Source organism: Peromyscus californicus, unplaced genomic scaffold (genome assembly GCF_007827085.1).
Source record: "Peromyscus californicus insignis strain IS unplaced genomic scaffold, ASM782708v3 Scaffold_1__1_contigs__length_55948999, whole genome shotgun sequence".
NCBI lineage: Eukaryota > Metazoa > Chordata > Mammalia > Rodentia > Cricetidae > Peromyscus > Peromyscus californicus.
In genome coordinates, this window is record NW_026294492.1 from 47,647,815 (window position 1) to 47,665,657 (window position 17,843).

The 17,843-nt window shown below is 48.1% G+C and overlaps 1 protein-coding gene across 5 annotated transcripts; it reads right to left on the reverse strand.

Moving 5' to 3' along the window:
• Nucleotides 1-1,406: 1,406 nt before the first annotated feature.
• LOC128115724 (cytochrome P450 4F6-like) lies at nucleotides 1,407-16,887 on the reverse strand. 5 transcript variants are annotated; one of them, XR_008220281.1, is made up of 13 exons: nucleotides 16,638-16,887; nucleotides 16,096-16,291; nucleotides 14,042-14,186; nucleotides 11,786-11,839; nucleotides 11,569-11,696; nucleotides 10,254-10,375; nucleotides 8,075-8,345; nucleotides 7,673-7,739; nucleotides 7,345-7,474; nucleotides 4,835-4,968; nucleotides 4,687-4,751; nucleotides 3,651-4,068; nucleotides 1,407-2,063 (listed from the first exon to the last, which is right to left on the reverse strand). XR_008220281.1 is itself a non-coding variant. In XM_052746721.1 (13 exons), exons 1-13 carry the CDS (start codon nucleotides 16,745-16,747, stop codon nucleotides 3,891-3,893), a joined length of 1,683 nt encoding a protein of 560 aa, XP_052602681.1. In that variant the 5' UTR covers nucleotides 16,748-16,883; the 3' UTR covers nucleotides 3,772-3,890. The 5 variants fall into 5 exon arrangements, 4 of the variants coding, with proteins under 4 accessions (XP_052602680.1, XP_052602682.1, XP_052602683.1 ...); XM_052746721.1 differs by lacking the exon at nucleotides 1,407-2,063 and adding an exon at nucleotides 4,441-4,523 and having other exon boundaries at nucleotides 3,772-4,068; nucleotides 16,638-16,883; XM_052746720.1 differs by lacking the exon at nucleotides 1,407-2,063 and having other exon boundaries at nucleotides 2,763-4,068.
• Nucleotides 16,888-17,843: the final 956 nt, after the last annotated feature.

The window sequence follows — 17,843 nt, forward strand, 5'->3', positions numbered from 1 at the left end:
ACTTGGCGAGAAAAACAATGACATCATGAAATTTGCAGGCAAATGGATAGAACTAGAAAATATCCTGAGTGAGGTAACCCAAACTCAGAAGGACAAACATGGTATGTACTCACTCATAAGTGGATACTAGATATAAAGCAAAGGATAACCAGACTACAACCCACAACTCCAGAGAAACTAGCTAATAAGGTGGATCATCCTGGGAAGGGGAAATAGATGAGATCTCCACGAGTAAACTGGGGGTGAAGGTTGGGCAATGGAGAGTTGTAGATGTAACCAACCGTCTTATTAAATAAGAAACACAGAGCCGATTCAGAGAAGAAAGCCAGGAGGTCAGAGCTAAGAGCCTCACCCTTCCTGCTTCAGCAATCCTCTTCAGTCAAGAGAGCTCTCCGAAAGGGACCTACTTCCTGTGTGTATGTCTTTATATACTCTAGCCGTTCTGCCTTCTCATTGGTTGTAAACCCAAACATGTGACTGCCTTGTCACTGCCTGTATGTACAGCCCTCCAGGTCCTCTATGGTATTGAGATTAAAGGCGTGCGCCACCGCCGCCACGCACTTGCTATGGCTCTAATAGCTCTGACCCCCAGGCAACTTTATTTATTAACATACAATTAAAATCACATTTCAGTACAAGTAAAATACCACCACAGAGAGTAGGGGATAGTGGATGAGAACATAAGGGAACAGGATGGTTGAGCTGGAACAGGGATGGAGTGGGAAAGAAATGAAAGAGATACCATGATAGAGGGAGACATCATGGGGATAGGGAGAAACCAAGTGCTAGAGAAGTTCCCAGGAATCCCCAAGGATGACCCCAGCTTGGACTACTAGCAATAGTGGAGAGGGTGCCTGAACTGAACTGGCTTACTACCCCAGTGACCAGATCGGTGAATACCCTAAGTGTCATCACAGAGCTTTTCTCCAGTGACAGTTGGAAGCAAATGCAGAGATCCACAGCCAAGCACCAGGCAGAGCTGCAGGAGTCCAGTAGGAGAGAGAGAAGAGAGTTTCTATGAGCAAGTGCATCAAGATCATGATAGGGAAACCCGCAAAGACAACCAAACCAAACTAGTGGGAACTCATGAAAGTTGGAACAATGGCTGTGGAGCCTGCATGGGACTGGGCTAGGCCCTCTGTATGGTGAGACAGTTGTGTAACCAGATCTGTGTGAGGGCCCCCTGGCGGTAGGATCAGAATTCATCCCTGGTGCATGAGCAGGCTTTTTTTTTTTTTTTATTTTTATTATGTTATCTTTATTCTTTTTTTTTTAATTTATTTTAATTTATTTTGCAATACAATTCAGTTCTACATATCAGCCACGGATTCCCTTGTTCTCCCCCCTCCCGTCCCCCTCATCTTCCCCCCAACCCCACCCCCATTCCCATCTCCTCCAGGGCAAAGCCTTCCCCACAGACTGAGATCAACCTGGTAGACTCAGTCCAGGTAGGTCCAGTCCCCTCCTCCCAGGCCGAGCCAAACAATCCTGCATAGGCCCCAGGTTTCAAACAGCCAACTCATGCAATGAGCACAGGACCCGGTCCCACTTTCTGGATGTCTCCCAAACAGATCAAGCCAATCAACTGTCTCACCCATTCGGAGGGCCTGATCCAGTGGGGACCCCTCAGCCATTGGTTCATAGTTCATGTGTTTCCATTCATTTGGCTATTTGTCCCTGTGCTTTATCCAACCTTGGTCTCAACAATTCTTGCTCATATAAACCCTCCTCATTCTCGCTAATTGGACTCCCAGAGATCCACCCAGGGCCTAGTCATGGATCTCTGCATCCAGATCCCTCAATAGTTGGATGAGGTTTCTAGCACAACAATTAGGGTGTTTGGCCATCCCATCACCAGAGTAGGTCAGTTCGGACTGTCTCTCGACCATTGCCGGCAGTCTGTTGTGGGGGTATCTTTGTGGATTTCTGTGGGCCTCTCTAGCACTTTGCTTCTTCCTATTCTCATGTGGTCTTCATTTACCATGGTCTCCTATTCCTTGTTCTCCCTCTCTGTTGTTGATCCAGCTGGGATCTCCCGCTCCTCACATCACCAGGGATGCTACCTGGAAAACAGGACCCCAAGAAAGACACAGGGATCGCCCAATGACAGAGAAATGGAATGAGATCTACATGAACAGCCTGGACATGAGTGGGGGTAATGAAAGGCGAGGGTCGAGGGAAAGAGAGCTTGGGGGATGAGCAGGCTTTTTGGAGCCCACTTTGATGGGACACCTGGAGAAGCCTTGAGGCAGGGGGAGGGACTTGGACTTGTGTCGACTGGATGTGCCTCCCCATGGGAGGCCTTGCCTTGTTGTGGGGAGGGGTAGGGAGGCTGGGGGGGTTGAGAGGAGGATCTTTGATTGGTGTGTAAAATAAATTGAAATTTTTTCTTAATAAAAATTAAAATAAAATTTCACTTAAGGGGCTGGGGAGATGGCTCAATGAATAATGTGCTTGCCTTTTAAGCAGGAAGTCCTGGGCTCAGTCCTTAGAACCATCATAAAATTGGGTGTAAAGTGGTATGCAAGTATACTCTGATCACTGGGAAGGCAAGAAGATTCCTAGAGTTCACTGGCCAATGAGGTTAGTCTAATTGGTGAGCTCCAGGCCAATGAGAGACCTTGTCTCAAAGGATGTGGACGGAATGCCTAAACATCAACACCTGAGCTGCCCTCTGGCCTACATACACACACACACACACACACACACACACCACTAAAATATGTAAGTAAATAAAATAACAGAATCAGCAAGACGTGTAGCTCAGTGGTAGAAAACTTGTGTAACACATACAAGGCCTGGTCTTCAACAAGAGTACTGCCAAAACCACAAAGACAGTCTATAAACAAGAACAGAACACTAGAGATTTAAAGGGGGGGGGGGATGCACATTATTTCTCTAAAGTCATTTCCCAAGTGAAAGAGATGTAAAACTCTGGTTTTGTTTGTTTTTAAGTTTTGAGACAAGGTCTCACAGTGCTGGCCTCAAACTTTCTATAGAGCCCAGGCTAGCCTCCAACTCCAACAGTTTTTAATGACTTCCTGGAAGAATGGAAGAAATCAAATCCTGGAAGAGATAGAAAAAGGAGTTTGTGCGTGCAGGGCACACAGAGACATGGCCATGAGGAGGCCAGGGGTTTATGTTGGGTGTCTTTGTTCATTACTGTCCACCTTATTTCCTGAGATAGAATCTCTCACTGAACCAGGAGCTTTCTGATTGAGCAAGGCTGGCTGACTAGTGAGCCACCTCTCCGGCCCCAAGAGGAATAAGTGGGAACCCAGAAGAACAGCACCAGACAGGGAGCCTGCTAGAGTGATTTCACTTTAAATTTAAGTTGCCTTAGTGGCCTTGGACATCACAAGCCTTGAGCGTCACTTAACATCATTCTCAAGGGCTCCCAGGCTTCTCTCCTGAGAAACTGTCCTTCATTTCTACAAATATCCCTTCAGATGTAACAGGCCAGGCACAGTGACCCACTCTTCTAATTACAGCACTGCGGATAAAGAGGCCAGCGGTTTGCTGCAAGTTTGAGGCCAGCCTGGTCTGTGCAGTGGGCTCCAAGCTACTAAAAGCTACGTCGTCAGACCCTATCTCAAAAACGAAAGAAAAAAGAAAACTGTGGAGTATGCTTAGCTGACAGATCCTCAAACCTGCAGGTAAACATCTGTGGTTCCCCGTCTCCAAAAGAATAAGTCCATGCTTGAGCTTGGGTGCGACTCCCATCAGCCTACAGGTCCTGTGGATGACCCAGGAGGAAACCAGCCCCACCTCGTCTCATCCAGACCACCGGTGGTTCTCTGCTGTCCTGCAGCGCCCCCTACTGGCTCTCGGTGAGGCTCCCCTTATTCGGGATCGTCTGAGAAGGGTGGGTGGGGCAGTTCCAGGCCCAGTCACTGTGCACCCGTGCTCAGCGGCTCCACCCGCAGCCACAGCCCGCCCTCTGCGCGCAGGATCAGCTCCGGCTTCCGACGCGGCTCCTTGTCGTCGGGCAGGAGGCGGAAGCGCAGCAGGGTGAGCGCCAGCGCCACCTTCATCTCGCTCATGGCGAAAGTCTGTCCTATGCAGTTCCTGTGGGAGGACGGGGTGGGGACTCTGACTGTGTCCGGACCCAGCCAGGCCCCAAGGTTTGAACTTGGCCAGGTCCCTGTCGCTCCCGGGCAGCCTGAGGGGCAGGAGGGGCACTGACGCTCCTGGGACCCCGAGTCTTGCATCCGCATTCCCGAAGCTGTCTCAGAGTCAGCCAGCGCCCAAGACGGACCAGGGCGAATCTCTGAGCACAGAGCTTCACCACACTTCACCTTCCAATCCCGGCTCTCTAGACCTTTGCACATACTCTGAGCAGAGGGTGGGAAGGAGACCCAGAACCTAACCACCCCAATTCCCCTTTCCCCGCTGTCAGGCCCAGATCACTCTCTATCACCCTAAGCCCTCTTGCCTCACCTGGGCCCGGCAGAGAAGGGAATAAAAGCCAGCGGTGACCTCTTCTGAGGGTTTTCTGGGTCAAAGCGGAAGGGGTCATAGACCTGAGGGCCAAGCAAGACTAAGCTGATGGGTCGTGTCTCTCTGCACACCCAGCCAGCCCCAGAAAAGATGGATATGGGGACAGGAGAATGACAGCCTCTGGGTTTCAGGTAGTACCGTGCCCCTCTCTCAGGTCCCAAAATTGGGGGCTGGGCGGGGTCGCACCTCAGGGTCTGGCCAGACTGAAGGGTTGTGATGAACCCCAAAGATGCTGATGATACAGTCGTTCCCTATGGACAAGAAGGGACAGTCAAAAGGAAGTCAGAGCTGTCATTGGGGACCACCAGGAGCCACCTCCCCATTCAGTCCACACCTTTAGGGATGACCCGGCCATCTGGGAGCACAATGTCCTGGGTGCAGGAGCGGGAGATCACCGTGACCGGAGGATGCAGCCGCAGACTCTCCTTAATGCACATGGTCAGGAAGGGCAGCTGGGCCAGGTCGTCCCTGAGGAACCACCACACAGTTATCCAGGGAGTAAAACAACGCCCCGGCCTGCTAGATGGCTTGGCATTAGAGGGCTGGCACCCACGCTTGACGACCTGAATTCAATACCCAGACCACACAAGATTATAGGACAGAACCAACTCTCAAGAGTTCTCTTCTAACCTCCACACACGTACCATGGACTGCATGTACACACACACACACACACACACACACACACACACAAATACGTAAACAGTACTGACCAGTCTCCCTGCTGCTTGTTGAAATTCTTACTGCCCCCCCTTTGATCATTAGTCCTATAACAAAGTTCACTTAGATGAATCAAAATTACTTGTTCATTTTACGATTTTTATTTTTATTTGTGTGTGCATGTATTGTGTAGGCCAGAAGTCACCTTTGAGAATCTTCCTCTATCCCTCTACATCTTCTGTTTTGAGATAGTGTCTCTCCCTGAATGTAAGAACTGGATGTTTAGGGTAGACTGGCTGGCCAGCACAGTCCGATCTCCTGCTCCCTGAGCTACAGTGCTGGGGTAACCTTTTACGTGGATTCTGGGAAATCAAACTGAAGTCCTTATGCTAGCAGCAAGTACATTACCCCCACTGAGCCATCTCCCCTGCCGTTTTATAGATTTTACTTTGTTTTCCAGACAAGGTGTCATTATGTAGCCTTGGATACCCTAAAACTCCCTGTAGACTAGGCTGGCCTCAAACTTAGAGATCCACCTGCCTCTGCCTCCCAAGTATTGGACTTAAAAGACTTGTACCACCATACCTGGCTATATGTAGTTTTGTTTTGTTTCCAAGCAAGGTCTCCATATAGCCCATGCTGGCCTTGAACTCCCTATAAAGCTGAGGATGGTTTTGAACTGATCCTTCTGCCTCTGCCTCATGAGTGCTGAGAGAAGAGGAGTGAGCTACCACCCTTAACTCTGAATCAAAGATTAAACCATTAGAAAATCAAAAGGAAAAGTGGATAAATTTACTTAATATTTTTAGAAACATTTCTAAGAAAAACATACTTATCAAAATATATCTTTACCAAAAAAAGAATATCATTAAATGCTTTCATATATTTATATGAAAGACCTTTAAAAAATTAAATGGCGGCAAGATTCAGAAGGTGGAGGCAGGAGGATTAAGACCAGCTTAGGCTATCCATTGAGTTGAAAGCCAGTCTTAGCTTTAGGAGACTCTGTCCCAACAAGGTTAAGAGTTCTCACTGCTATTCTAGAGGAGCTGATCTCACTTGCTAGCACCCACACAGGGCACCTCACAACCCCCTGTTACTCCAGCTCCAGGGGGTTTACACCGTTTGGCTCTCGAGGGCACCCACACTCATGTGTACATACCCACAACCAAACATAAGCAAAAATAAATCTTTTTAAAAGTGAGTAAGTAGAAATAAGTGTTTGCCTGTGCTGACTAGAGCATGGAGTTCTCCACGACATCTGAAAAACTGGACCTCTAACGTTCCTTACCACATCTAGCATTTCCAAGACCTATCACTTCTTTAAGGTGGGCTAGTATGTGGAGTGCCACTAGCCAAGTGCAATTCTGAACCCACTCACCAATTCTCCACCTGCCCCACCCATTACCAGACTGATTCAGGAGGACAAAAAACCTACAAAGCATAAGAGACATTTTTTGTGACAGAACACCAGGAATTCTTAAAACTCCAAAAGCTTGAACTTAAAGACCAGAAGGAAATGTCAGTATATTATTCACAAAATTGAAGAATCTGTATGTTATAAGATACTATGAACCACAACAGTATTCAAAGGAGTCATTCAGGGATGTCTACAATCCTCTGTCTGTCTGTCTGTCGTCTGTCTGTCTATTATCATGATATGTGTGTGAGTGAATGTGAGTGTGTGTGTGTGTGTGTGTGTGTGTGTGTGTGTGTGTGTGTGTGTGTGATTTCAAGCAAATCAACACACAAAGGACACATAATCCAAGAGGAAAGTGGAAGACATGATCCAGGAACCCTCGGGGGTCATACAGTAGAGATTTAAGAAGTGATGGCCAAGCTGGTCAGGTGATTCCAAGAGGTAGACGCAGGAGAAGAGAATGGTGAGTTCCAGGCCAGCTTGAACTATATAACTAGACCAAAAAAATCAAAAGTAAAGCCAAGGAGGTAACGATACTTGCTGCTGATCCTAACGACCTGAGTTCAGCCCCTAGAGCCCACAGTAGAAGGAGAGGCCAATTTCTGAAAGTTGTCCTCTGACCTCCACATGCGTACTTGGCACACGCACACCCTCAACAGAGACAGTCACACACAAATAAATAAGTCAATGTAATTTTACAAATCAAAAACAGCAACTACCATTCTGGATCTCAGCTATGTATATGGCACTGAACCTGTGCTCACCATTCAATCTCCTCAGACTCTCGGTCCCTCAGCAGCTCCCGCACCTCCTGCCGGCAGCGCTCCTGGTATTCCGGGTGTCTCGCCAGGTTGTACAGGACCCAGGAGAGTGCACTGGCTGTGGTGTCATGGCCTGAGGGACAGACAAGAAGGACTGGGTGTCTGGGCTGTTTTAGCACCTCAGAGTAAATAGTACTTGGGCATCCATGCCCCAAGGAAAGATGAAGAAAGGATGGATGGATGGAATGGAGGGGTCTGGTGGCTCCCCACGATGTCTAATTGGGATTGATAGACTCTTATCCTCATTGTAGCCCTACACAGGGACCCTCACCTCCAAACATGAAGGTGTCAGCCTCTGCCCGGATGTCCTCATCTGACAGCTCCTTTCCATGTTCGTCCTGAAGACAAAACAGAACCCTCAACTCATTCCATGTCTGAGAATTCCCGATGCTGACCTAAGACAAGTTCTGATCCCATTGTGCACACAGAATGCCTTCTCTATCCTTTCCAGAGCCTGTCCCTGCAGTTTCCTCCTTAATTTCCTGCTGTTGTTTGTCCTTCCACATAGCATTCAATGGAGTCACTTCTAAAACGTCTCTGTGTCCTGTCCTTAGTTATTATAAACACCATCTATTGCTTCCCAAATGCCCTCTTGATGAAGTCCAACTTCCATCTAATACTTAATGTCAAGGTTCTTGATTAAATTCTCAGTCGAGATCCCACAAAAGCCCACCTTGGCCAGCAAGAGCACATCGATGAAGTCTAAAGTCTTAGACCTCGTCTTGGCCTTGAGGAAGTCATCAACACCCTGGCTAGCAAGGTTACTCCGCCTCTCCTGGATGACAGCATCTGTGAAGTTGTGCACCACGTCACAGGCCTTGCGGAAGCGCCTCCCATCAGGAGTGAGGTAGTACAGGAAGTCCATATACAGGATAACCCGATGGTGCCTTTTTATTATGAGGGAGCTGAGCTCCAAAATGGCAGCAATGTATTCGCTGGGAGACCTGCAGGGCAGGGGCAGGCCAGAGACAGGAAGCAACATAACACACATGAAACCCCAGAGAAACTTCAGCCAGAGTCTCAGGACCAAACTCTATCCAGAAAAGGGCTTAAGCCAGGCAGAGGTCTCCTGCTGCCTACTCCGCATGAGTAGCCTGGCCCCCCAGGATTCCAAGGTAGATGTGGCTGTCCCCATCTTTTCTTCACTCAGCGTCTGCTCTGTTTTTTCTTTCCTGATTTCCTGCAAGTCTGTCCTGTTTTCTGTATCAAGTTCATAGCCTCCTCTTCAGGTCCCTTGCATCCTGTGTCTACATGACAGTCCTCTACTGGCTCAGTTGTCCAATCTCAGCTGTGACTGTGACTCCCAACTGCTTAAATACCTTCCATGACTCCTTGGAAAACCCAGAATGGAGCTCACGCCCTTCTTTCTGTGTAGACAACATCCTTAAGATCTGCCCACTAGGTAGACATGATGGCTTCTGACTGTAGTCCCAACATCCGGGAGATGGAGGCAGGAGGATCATGAGTTCAAGTCCAGCCTGAAGTACCTACTCAATTCCAAGCTAGCCTAAACAACATAGTAAGATACCATTAAGAAAGAAAAGGAAGGAAGAAATGAAGGGAGGGAGGAAGAAAGGAAGAAGGTGTGAAGGGAAGTGTGTCCCAGAGGCTGATGTACTGAAACACTTGGTGCCCAGTTGATGGCACTTTCAGGGTGAGAGCCTTGTTGGAGGAGTGGACCTGGAGAACTTGCAGCCTTGTCCAACCTCCAGTTTGTGCTCTTTGCTTCCTGGGTGCAGCTGAAACGTGATCAGGCAGTTTCCTGCTTCGGCAGCCAGCTACCCTGTCTTCCTTGCCATTATGGACTTCCGTTTTAGAACTGTAATCCAAAATACCCTGTTCCTTCTAGACGATCACAGTATTTTATAACAGCAGCAGGAAGGTAAGTTATACAGAAAGGCAATGGGGAGCACTATGAACTCCGTGTTTGAGAGAAAAAGAGAAGCAGGGAGCACTTTCAACTCCCTGTGGTTGGGTTGTTTTTTTTTTGTTTTGTTTTGTTTTTTGGAGTCTTTTTTCAGGGGGAGTAGTTTTGAGACAGGATCTGGCTGTGTAACCCTGGCTGAGCTGGAACTCTCTTTGTAGACTCCCTGTGATTACTAACCTTGATGTTCAGCTTGATTAAATTAAGAAGTGCTTAGATTAAATCACTTATTTCAGTGTCTCGCACATGTATCTTGTATGTACATTTCCGTGTAGTTGCACTGGATTGCAGATATCAGTCACCCTGGTTTTGCTTTGATGGGGAACTAGGGATCGGAACTCAAGTCTTTGGCCTTGCATGGCAAGCACATTACTGACCAAATCACATCCCTAGCCCTCATAAAGCACATCTCTGTGTTAGTCTATGAGGATGTTTCCCAGAGCATTGGCTGAGGGGTAAAAGCCCACCCTGATGTGGACAGTCTCATCCCACAGGCTGGGGGCCCAGAAGGAAGAACAGGAAACAGAGGAGGAAGCTTGCTAGAACAGACCATCTCTCCCTCTCCACTTCTTGTCCTTCTTAATGCGAGGAGCTCCATGATGCCTTCCCACCAACCACGACGAACTGACACCTTTGAAACCAGGAGCCAACACCAGCCTTTCCTTCTTCAGTTGTTTCTCTCAGATAGTGACAAGAGCCCCTCCTTGCCTGCTTGATTTACTGCTTAGCCACACCTTGCCATTATCCAAACAATCCTACCTCCCTGAAAGGACAGCACCCACTCTCTCTTTCTCCACTGTCTTTCCATGTCAGTTATGTCCTACCTCCTCCAGGGAGTCCCCTCTGCTCCCTCCAGTCAGTCCTCCCTCTCCAGCCTCCTCCCTTGGTCCATGGTTCCTCAGGCTCTCAGGCAAAGACAGTGACTCACTCCTGACAGTTGCTGTCAAAGCTGAAGACACATTTCTGCAGACTGTCCAGTGTCATGAGGCTGATGTGCTCGAACATGTCCAGACGGGCGCTGCCCTTGGCGGTCAGGCGCCGCCACTTGGCCTGGCCAGAGAAGGAAGCAGAACAAGGCATTGGCTCCTGAGCCCCTCCTCAACTCCAAGCACTGGGGTTCACACACACACACACACATACACACACACACACACACACACACACACACACACACACACACACAGCACACTTGGTCCATAAACCTTGGTGGGAGAAGAGAAGACGCAAAGCTGGAGTCAGGAACCTTGCATTCAAGTCTAACGTCTGTGTACCTTTGGTCAGAGCATTTCCCTCTCCTGGTTCCCACTTGATAAACCTTCGGCAACAATTAGTTTGACCTCATCTGTTGTCCCACAAACCATACTTCAATGCCTGCTCCCCTCACACTTATTGCTGATGAACTTGGATGGGCTCCCTGACCTCTGTGGCCCCCAGTTTCATAATGTAACTGTCATAGTCGCCTTTTCCTCAGGGTGGTGCGAAAATGACAACAGGCAACATAGATCATGGACCTGGCATAGCATTTATGATGTGGATATCACTCTGTATGCCGTGAATGTGTTGCTCTGATTGGTTAATAGATAAAATGCTGATTGGCCAATAGCCAGGCAGGAAGTACAGGCAGGACAAGCAGAGAAGAGGATTCTGGGAACAGGAAGGCTGAGTCAGGAGTCGCCAGCAGACACAGAGGAAGCAAGATGTGAAGGCAGAACTGAAAAAAGGTACCAAACCACGTTAGTTTGTGGGTTAGTTTAAATGTAAGAGCTAGTCAGTGGTAGGCCTGAGCTAATGGCCGAGCAGTTTTAATTAATATGAGCTTCTGAGTTTATAAGTGGCTGCAAGGTCTGTGGGGCTGGGTAGGACCAGAAAAAACATCAGTAGGTACTCAATAAATGTCAGCTGGTATGTGAGTACAGAAATTAAGCCATACAGGGATGAAGAGATGGATCAGAAGTTAGGAGAGCTTGTTGCTCTTACAGAGGACCCGGGTGTAATTCTCAGTACCTATCCAGTGACTCACAACATCTATAACTCCACTTACAGAAGTGCTAGTGCCCTCTTCTGGACTTTACAAGCACTAGGAATGCATAATCATACATGCAGGCAAAACACCCATACACATAAAGCAAATATATATTTAAAATATTTAATCTTACAGAGAAACCCTGTCTTGAAAAAACCAAAAAAAAAAAAATTTAATCTTAAAGAAAGTATCCCATACAAACATGCACACACACACTCACGTGCATGATGTTCACGCTCTTGTTAAAAATCTTCACATAGGGCTTCAGGATGTCAAAGTGGAAGGCGGGTGTCAGCAGATGACGATGGTGACTCCATTTCTCACCAGCACTCACCAACAGCCCATCCCCTAGGAAGGCAGCCGTGACAGTGACCAAGGGTGGCACCTTTCTCCGGGGCAACAAGGGTGTCTCCTGACCCTGACCTTGAGGTACTCACCCAGCCATGGCTTCAGGAAACCATAGAAAATCATTTCCTTAGGGGCCACTGCAGCTGCCATGAAGAACGGTCAGGGGCCATGGAGAGTGAAAGATAAATTTAGGGAGTGGATGGGGACTCTCAGCCCCAGGGCTGTGCACTCCCCCTCCAAGACAGGAAGGGGACAGGGACAAAGGAAGCAGGGAGGAGGAAGGAGGTGAGACAAGGCTAGACCAGGCTGCAGCTGTCTATTTCACTGTCTATTTCAGCTCTCTGACATGTCCTGACACAGTCTGCCCATTAGACAGGGACACAGTTATGAACATATATGATCTTCCCTGAGACGATACAGTATGGTCCTGCACTAGAACACAACAGTCTGACATGATCTAATGGTGCCCATCAGATAACCCCAGGTAGAATTTAAATGTATCCCATTCATGCTCCAAATGTGTCCTAAACATGCCCTGGGGTTCCCAAGTATCCTCTTTTACACCATGCTAAGCATTGAGTCTTTAAAGTTAAGGGTTCCCCTGTCCTCAAAGACTGCAGGATGCTGCCCCTCCAGCCATCAGGCAGCTCCAGGGCCAGCCAGACACAGCTGGGCCCATCCGGATCTTCTCCTCCCTCCCAAGTCACTTTGCAGTTTAAGGTCCCTTTCATCAGAATTGGCTGATGCAGCCCAGAAGGTGGGTGGAGTCCTGGTGTGCTGTATGCCTCTTTCTGCATCAGTTTCCCCAACTCTAAACCTTTCTGCTCTGTTCAGTTCTCGTCTGCCTGGTCTACTTCAGAACTCTGCTAGAAGGAATGCCATAGCCTCCATTCCTGGCAACAACCTCTCGAGAAGTGTCCTGATAAATAGATTTGATTATGCTAATGACCCCATAAAAATGATGAGTGATTGTAATGATGTTTGGCCACGCTATATTCTGAATCCTATGACAAAATGACCATTAAGTGGATTTGTTTGTTTGTTTGTGAAAAAATAAATTTCTAGACCAGTGGGACTCGAACACATAGAGATCTGCCTGCCTCTGCCTCCCTACTGCTGGCCTTAAAGGAGTGCACACTACACCCAGCAGATCTCCATATTTTTATTTTATTTCATTACTAGAGATGTTTTATCAAGGATCAAAAAGGTAGGGAAAGATCATACCTTAAGTATGCAAAAGGCCTTTGTCTTCTAGCCTTTTATTTTCATTTTAAGAAAGTGCTGGCTGGGCGGTGATGGCGCATGCCTTTAATCCCATCACTCAGGAGGCAGAGGCAGGCAGATCTCTGTGAGTTTGAGGCCAGCCTGGTCTACAGAGTGAGATCCAGGACAGGCACCAAAACTACACAGAAAAACCCTGTCTCAAAAAAACCAAAAAAAAAAAAAGAAAGAAAGAAAAGAAAGTGCCATGAAGACACATTTGTCCTCTTCTATTTTGCTTCTTTTTAAGAATGCACAAAAATGGCTGGGCAGTGGGGGCACACGCCTTTAATGCCAGCACTCGGAAGGCAGAGGCAGGCAGATCTCTGTGAGTTCGAAGACAGCCTCATTTACAGAGTGAGTTCCAGTACAGCTAGGGGCTACACAGAGAAACCCTGTCTCAGGGGAAAAAAAAGAATGCACTCTGAATTGATGGAGTGGTTATTTGTCATTTTATGTCTAAAATAGTATGAGGCAATTAAGTCACAGTGGTGGATGAAGAATCTGTCCTATCGCCCAAATGAGACAAAGTTAAGGGGGTCCCAGAACTCATCCTGGACCCACAGGGATCTTTTTCAAGGGGTTGAGCTATTAGGGATCATCTTTTTCCACATGAGAATGCAACCATCCCAGAGGAAGATGGAATTAAGAGATAAAGGTCCTGCAGCATTGTTGAGACCTGAATCCAGCTGTGCTTGAAGACCACCCTCCCACTCTCCCTGGACTTTTCTGCCAGCAAATTTCTTTATAGTTGTTTTGATGTTGTTGTTTGTTTGTTTGTTTTTATTTCAGTGCCTAGGCATGCAGCCTAAGGCCCTGTACATTGCAGACTAGTGCTCCACTGCAAAGCTACACCCCCAGTCAATAGAAGACCACACTGGGTTGAATTTCCATCACTCACTTAACAGACCTCAGAATCTAGAGAAACCCAAAACCTTGTCGAGGGTCAGTTGGGTTAGCAGCAGGGCTTGACTTCTGTCTGACATGGCTCCACCCTCCCCTGCCCAGCCTGGCCTGTGCAGGGATGGGAAGGGCTCGGAGAAAAGGAAGGGAACAGACCAGTAATTCGATCCTGGGAGAAACACCTGGGGCCTGGAGTACGGCAGCAATGAACTTGGGGTGGGTGAGTGTCAGGATCGGGTAGAAAGCCCCAAACCAACAGAGGTAGACATCATGGAAGTGGTGGCCCATTTCAGTCATCAGCTGCAGGCCTTCCTCGTTGTTCTGGATCTGGGGATGGAGAAGGCTGTTGTTGGAATCTGGCGCTAACTCTGCAATTCGATTAAACCTAAAGTTACTGTGGTGGTTTGAATGAGAAATGTCCACGTAAGCCCAGTTATTGGAACACTTGGTCCCCAGTTGGTGATGCTGTTTGGGGAAGTCATGGAACCTTTAGGAGGTGGAGCCTTGCTGGAGGAAATACATCACCAGGGACAGGCTTTGAGGTTCTATAACCTATGCTACTTCCTCTGATGCCAATCAGGACCCACCCTCACCACACATCTTTACTTCCAGACCTACAACTAGACTCAAGTTTCAGCAGGCCGCAGAGATGGAATACACAATGAGAAGTCATACTACACTCCTAAAGAACTTCCTGTTGTTTCTGGTTTATATAAGAAGAGGCCTGGAACATATATGTGAGAATGGATTTTGAGGGTGTGGGTTAGTGATGGAAGGAACATAACCCTAGATCAAGCTAGATTTATCTATATGACCCCATTAAGCAGAGAATTGGGGGGTTAGTGTTTCAGTTTACACAATGATACAGTCACAGCAGTAATCCATCATAAAATGAAAGTGATGTGTGTGTGTGTGTGTGTGTGTGTGTGTGTGTGATTGAGCCTACACAGGTAATGAAATCACAGCAAATTACTAAAGAGGATTCCAAAATACCTATGGTTCCTACTCCTTTTACAACTCCTTCTGTTCCTAAGCATGCACCTACAGCTTCATGAAGTGTGTCCTGTGATCTGTTGAACAGAAGACTAGGCATTTACAGGTGTTTCCATGTGCTATATAGGCACCAACCAAAAGTGGATAGCTGTAACATTACAGCCTTTCTGAACCCTGAAGGACACTGGTGAAGGGAAATCTACCAAAGTGTGTACAGTCATATGTTTTTGCTTGGAAAAGGAGATAGTCAAGCATGTGATTATATACTGCTTCTCCCAGAAAGTGTAGCCATTATGGAAGAGGCCACATAGGGGAGAAGAAGGAGGAGGAGGAGGAGAAAGAGAAGAAGAAGAAGAAGAAGGAGAAGGAGAAGGAGAAGGAGAAGAAGAATTTGGGGTAGTGATGGAAACCTTTCATAGGGAGCACAGGACATTCAGTGTCTTATCTCGACACCACAAAGGAAAACAGAGTGCTCAACTTCAGCACAACTTGGACAGTAGAGTCCTCTGACACACTTTGAGAATGGAGAGCTAGATAAGAAAGAACAGAACCTGAGGAGTTGGAGAGGAAAGATCACATCTCTTCTTCTGACATTCAGTGTCCCTCTAGGTGGAAGTATAAGGATCGTAGCTCATTCCCACAGGGGAAGAGGCGTCTTGGAGAGGTACAGACACTGGCCTGAGGACAACAGAGATGGGCCAGGAAAGGGGCATAGCACATGCCTTCCACTACAGGGCCTCAAACCCAACCATGGAAAATGAGGAGAGCACATGGGGGAACCTGTCCTGGGGGTCTGGAACTACAACACAGAACAGTACTGAACAAACAACAGGATGAGACCTCAGACCATGAGTCCTGATGAGAATGTGACCCAAAGTTAGCTAGGGATAAGAAAGGGGGAAAAACAGAAGAAGAAGGAGAAGGAGAAGGAGAAGGAGAAGGAGAAGGAGAAGGAGAAGAAGAAGAAGAAGAAGAAGAAGAAGAAGAAGAAGAAGAAGAAGAAGAAGAAGAAGAAGAAGAAGAAGAAGAAGAAGAAGAAGAAAGAGAAGGAGAAGAAGAAGAAAGCCTCAGAGCACCGTGTGGGCAGACAGGCAAGGAGTGGATCTGCTGGGTGTGTGAGCAGAGCCTCCCTCACCTCTCTGCTGTTGTAGGCCCCAGCCCTCTCATGACCCCCAGATTCCTAAGAACCTTTCCTGATCCTTTGAGAACACATTCATCCTGACACATGTGCTGCCATACTCACCATGCCCATGTGACGCCAAAACCAGTGCCGGGAAGGGGGCTGAGGGAAGCAGTGGAGCCGGCAGGAGTTGTCATACAAGGAATAGATCCAGGCCAGAATTCGGGCCAGGAACAAGGCCCCACCCAGCAGCAGAAGCTGCCATGGGGAGGCAGCCACAGGCCCCAGACCCAGCCAGGACAAGCTCAGCTGTAGCATCCTGCAGGGCAGATGGGCAGAGCATGAAATTCTGAGGCCCAGGAGACAGAGATGGATTGCCGGGGTCACTGGACAGGGATAGTGACCTAGAGGACTAGAACAGGGCAAGGAGAAGGGACACCCAGGGCAACGCAGGGGAGAGACAGTGAGAGAGAACACGAAGGAGAGCGACAGACAGTTGGGAACTGTTAAGAGTCTAGACTGGCCCAGACTAGAGCACCGGGAAGTGGCAAAGTAACCGGAAATCACTGGCCTCCAGAGTCAGCGGGCTCCCCGGGGCCACCCCAGCTGTAGACAGATCTCCCACTGTTCAGTCAAGGCCTTCCCGGTGTTCCCAAGCCTGGCACCTTCTCTCTGGAGCAATGAGTCCCAGGAGACCTCTTCTCTTCTTCTCTGGAAATGTTTTAGTTCCTGGCTTCTGACTGTGTGCACTGATGATCTGGGCTAAGCCAATCATCCTTCCCAGGCCTAGCTGCGGCCTCCTAGCCCGGGAAAGAGGCCAAAATGAGGGGGGCGGAGCCCATCCGAAGCACACTGAGCCAACTCCGAGTCACCCGCCCAGGCAGGCACGAGCTCTGAGGTTTCAACACCATCTATCTGAGCCAGGACAAAGGTGTCTCCTGCCTCCCCAGGCCCTCTGCACAGCAGGTCGGGGGACAGCAGGGCAGCATTTCTCGGTGCAGAATCAAGAGGCTCCGAGTCTCTGCCCACCAGCTGCACAACCCGGTAGAATTCAAGTTCAACCTCCAAGTAATCCAAGTTCCGGACGGAGACAAGACTTCCAGAAACAAAGAATCCAGCCCTGCTGGGACCGACTAGGTCCGATTCTGAAGATAAAATTCCCAGCTGAGGAGCCAGAATTCAGATAGGAAGCAGATGGGAGGGGTCAAACTGGGGGGGGTGCAGGCAGGAGAGAGAGCTGGGTATGGGCTCTGGGTCCCCCCACAGCTTAAGAGCTGCTAGAGAAAAACACCGATTTACATACTAAGGCAGGCCCATCAGAATAACACCATTATTCATTCAACAGAATGAAAGGTAAAAGCCCAAGGGTGTGCAGAGATCTAGTTCAAGTTGTGAAAGATAGTAACTGATGGCTTAGTAGTTAAGAGCACTGGCTGCTCTTCCAGAGGACCTGGGTTCAATTCCCAGCACCCACATGGCAGCTCACACCTGCCTGTAGCTCCACTTCCAGGGCTTCTGACACCTTCCTACAGACACACATGCAGGCAAAACGTCAATTGAACATAAGATAAAGATAGATAGATAGATAGATAGATAGATAGATAGATAGATAGATAGATAGATGGGCATGAAAGTAGAAGGGAGACGAGCTAGGTGGGGAAATAAATGGGGCAGGGACAATAACAGGTAATGGAGAGTGTTATGTCCAAATACATGACATCTGTATGAAATGTCACCATAAGACCCATTGTTAGGCAGGATTGATATGTGTTAACTAAAAACATTAAAAGGAAGAAGCAAGATGAAAACCAGCATTCATTGCCCTCTCTGCTTCCTGAATTCAGATACAACATGAAAAGCTGCCTTCTACC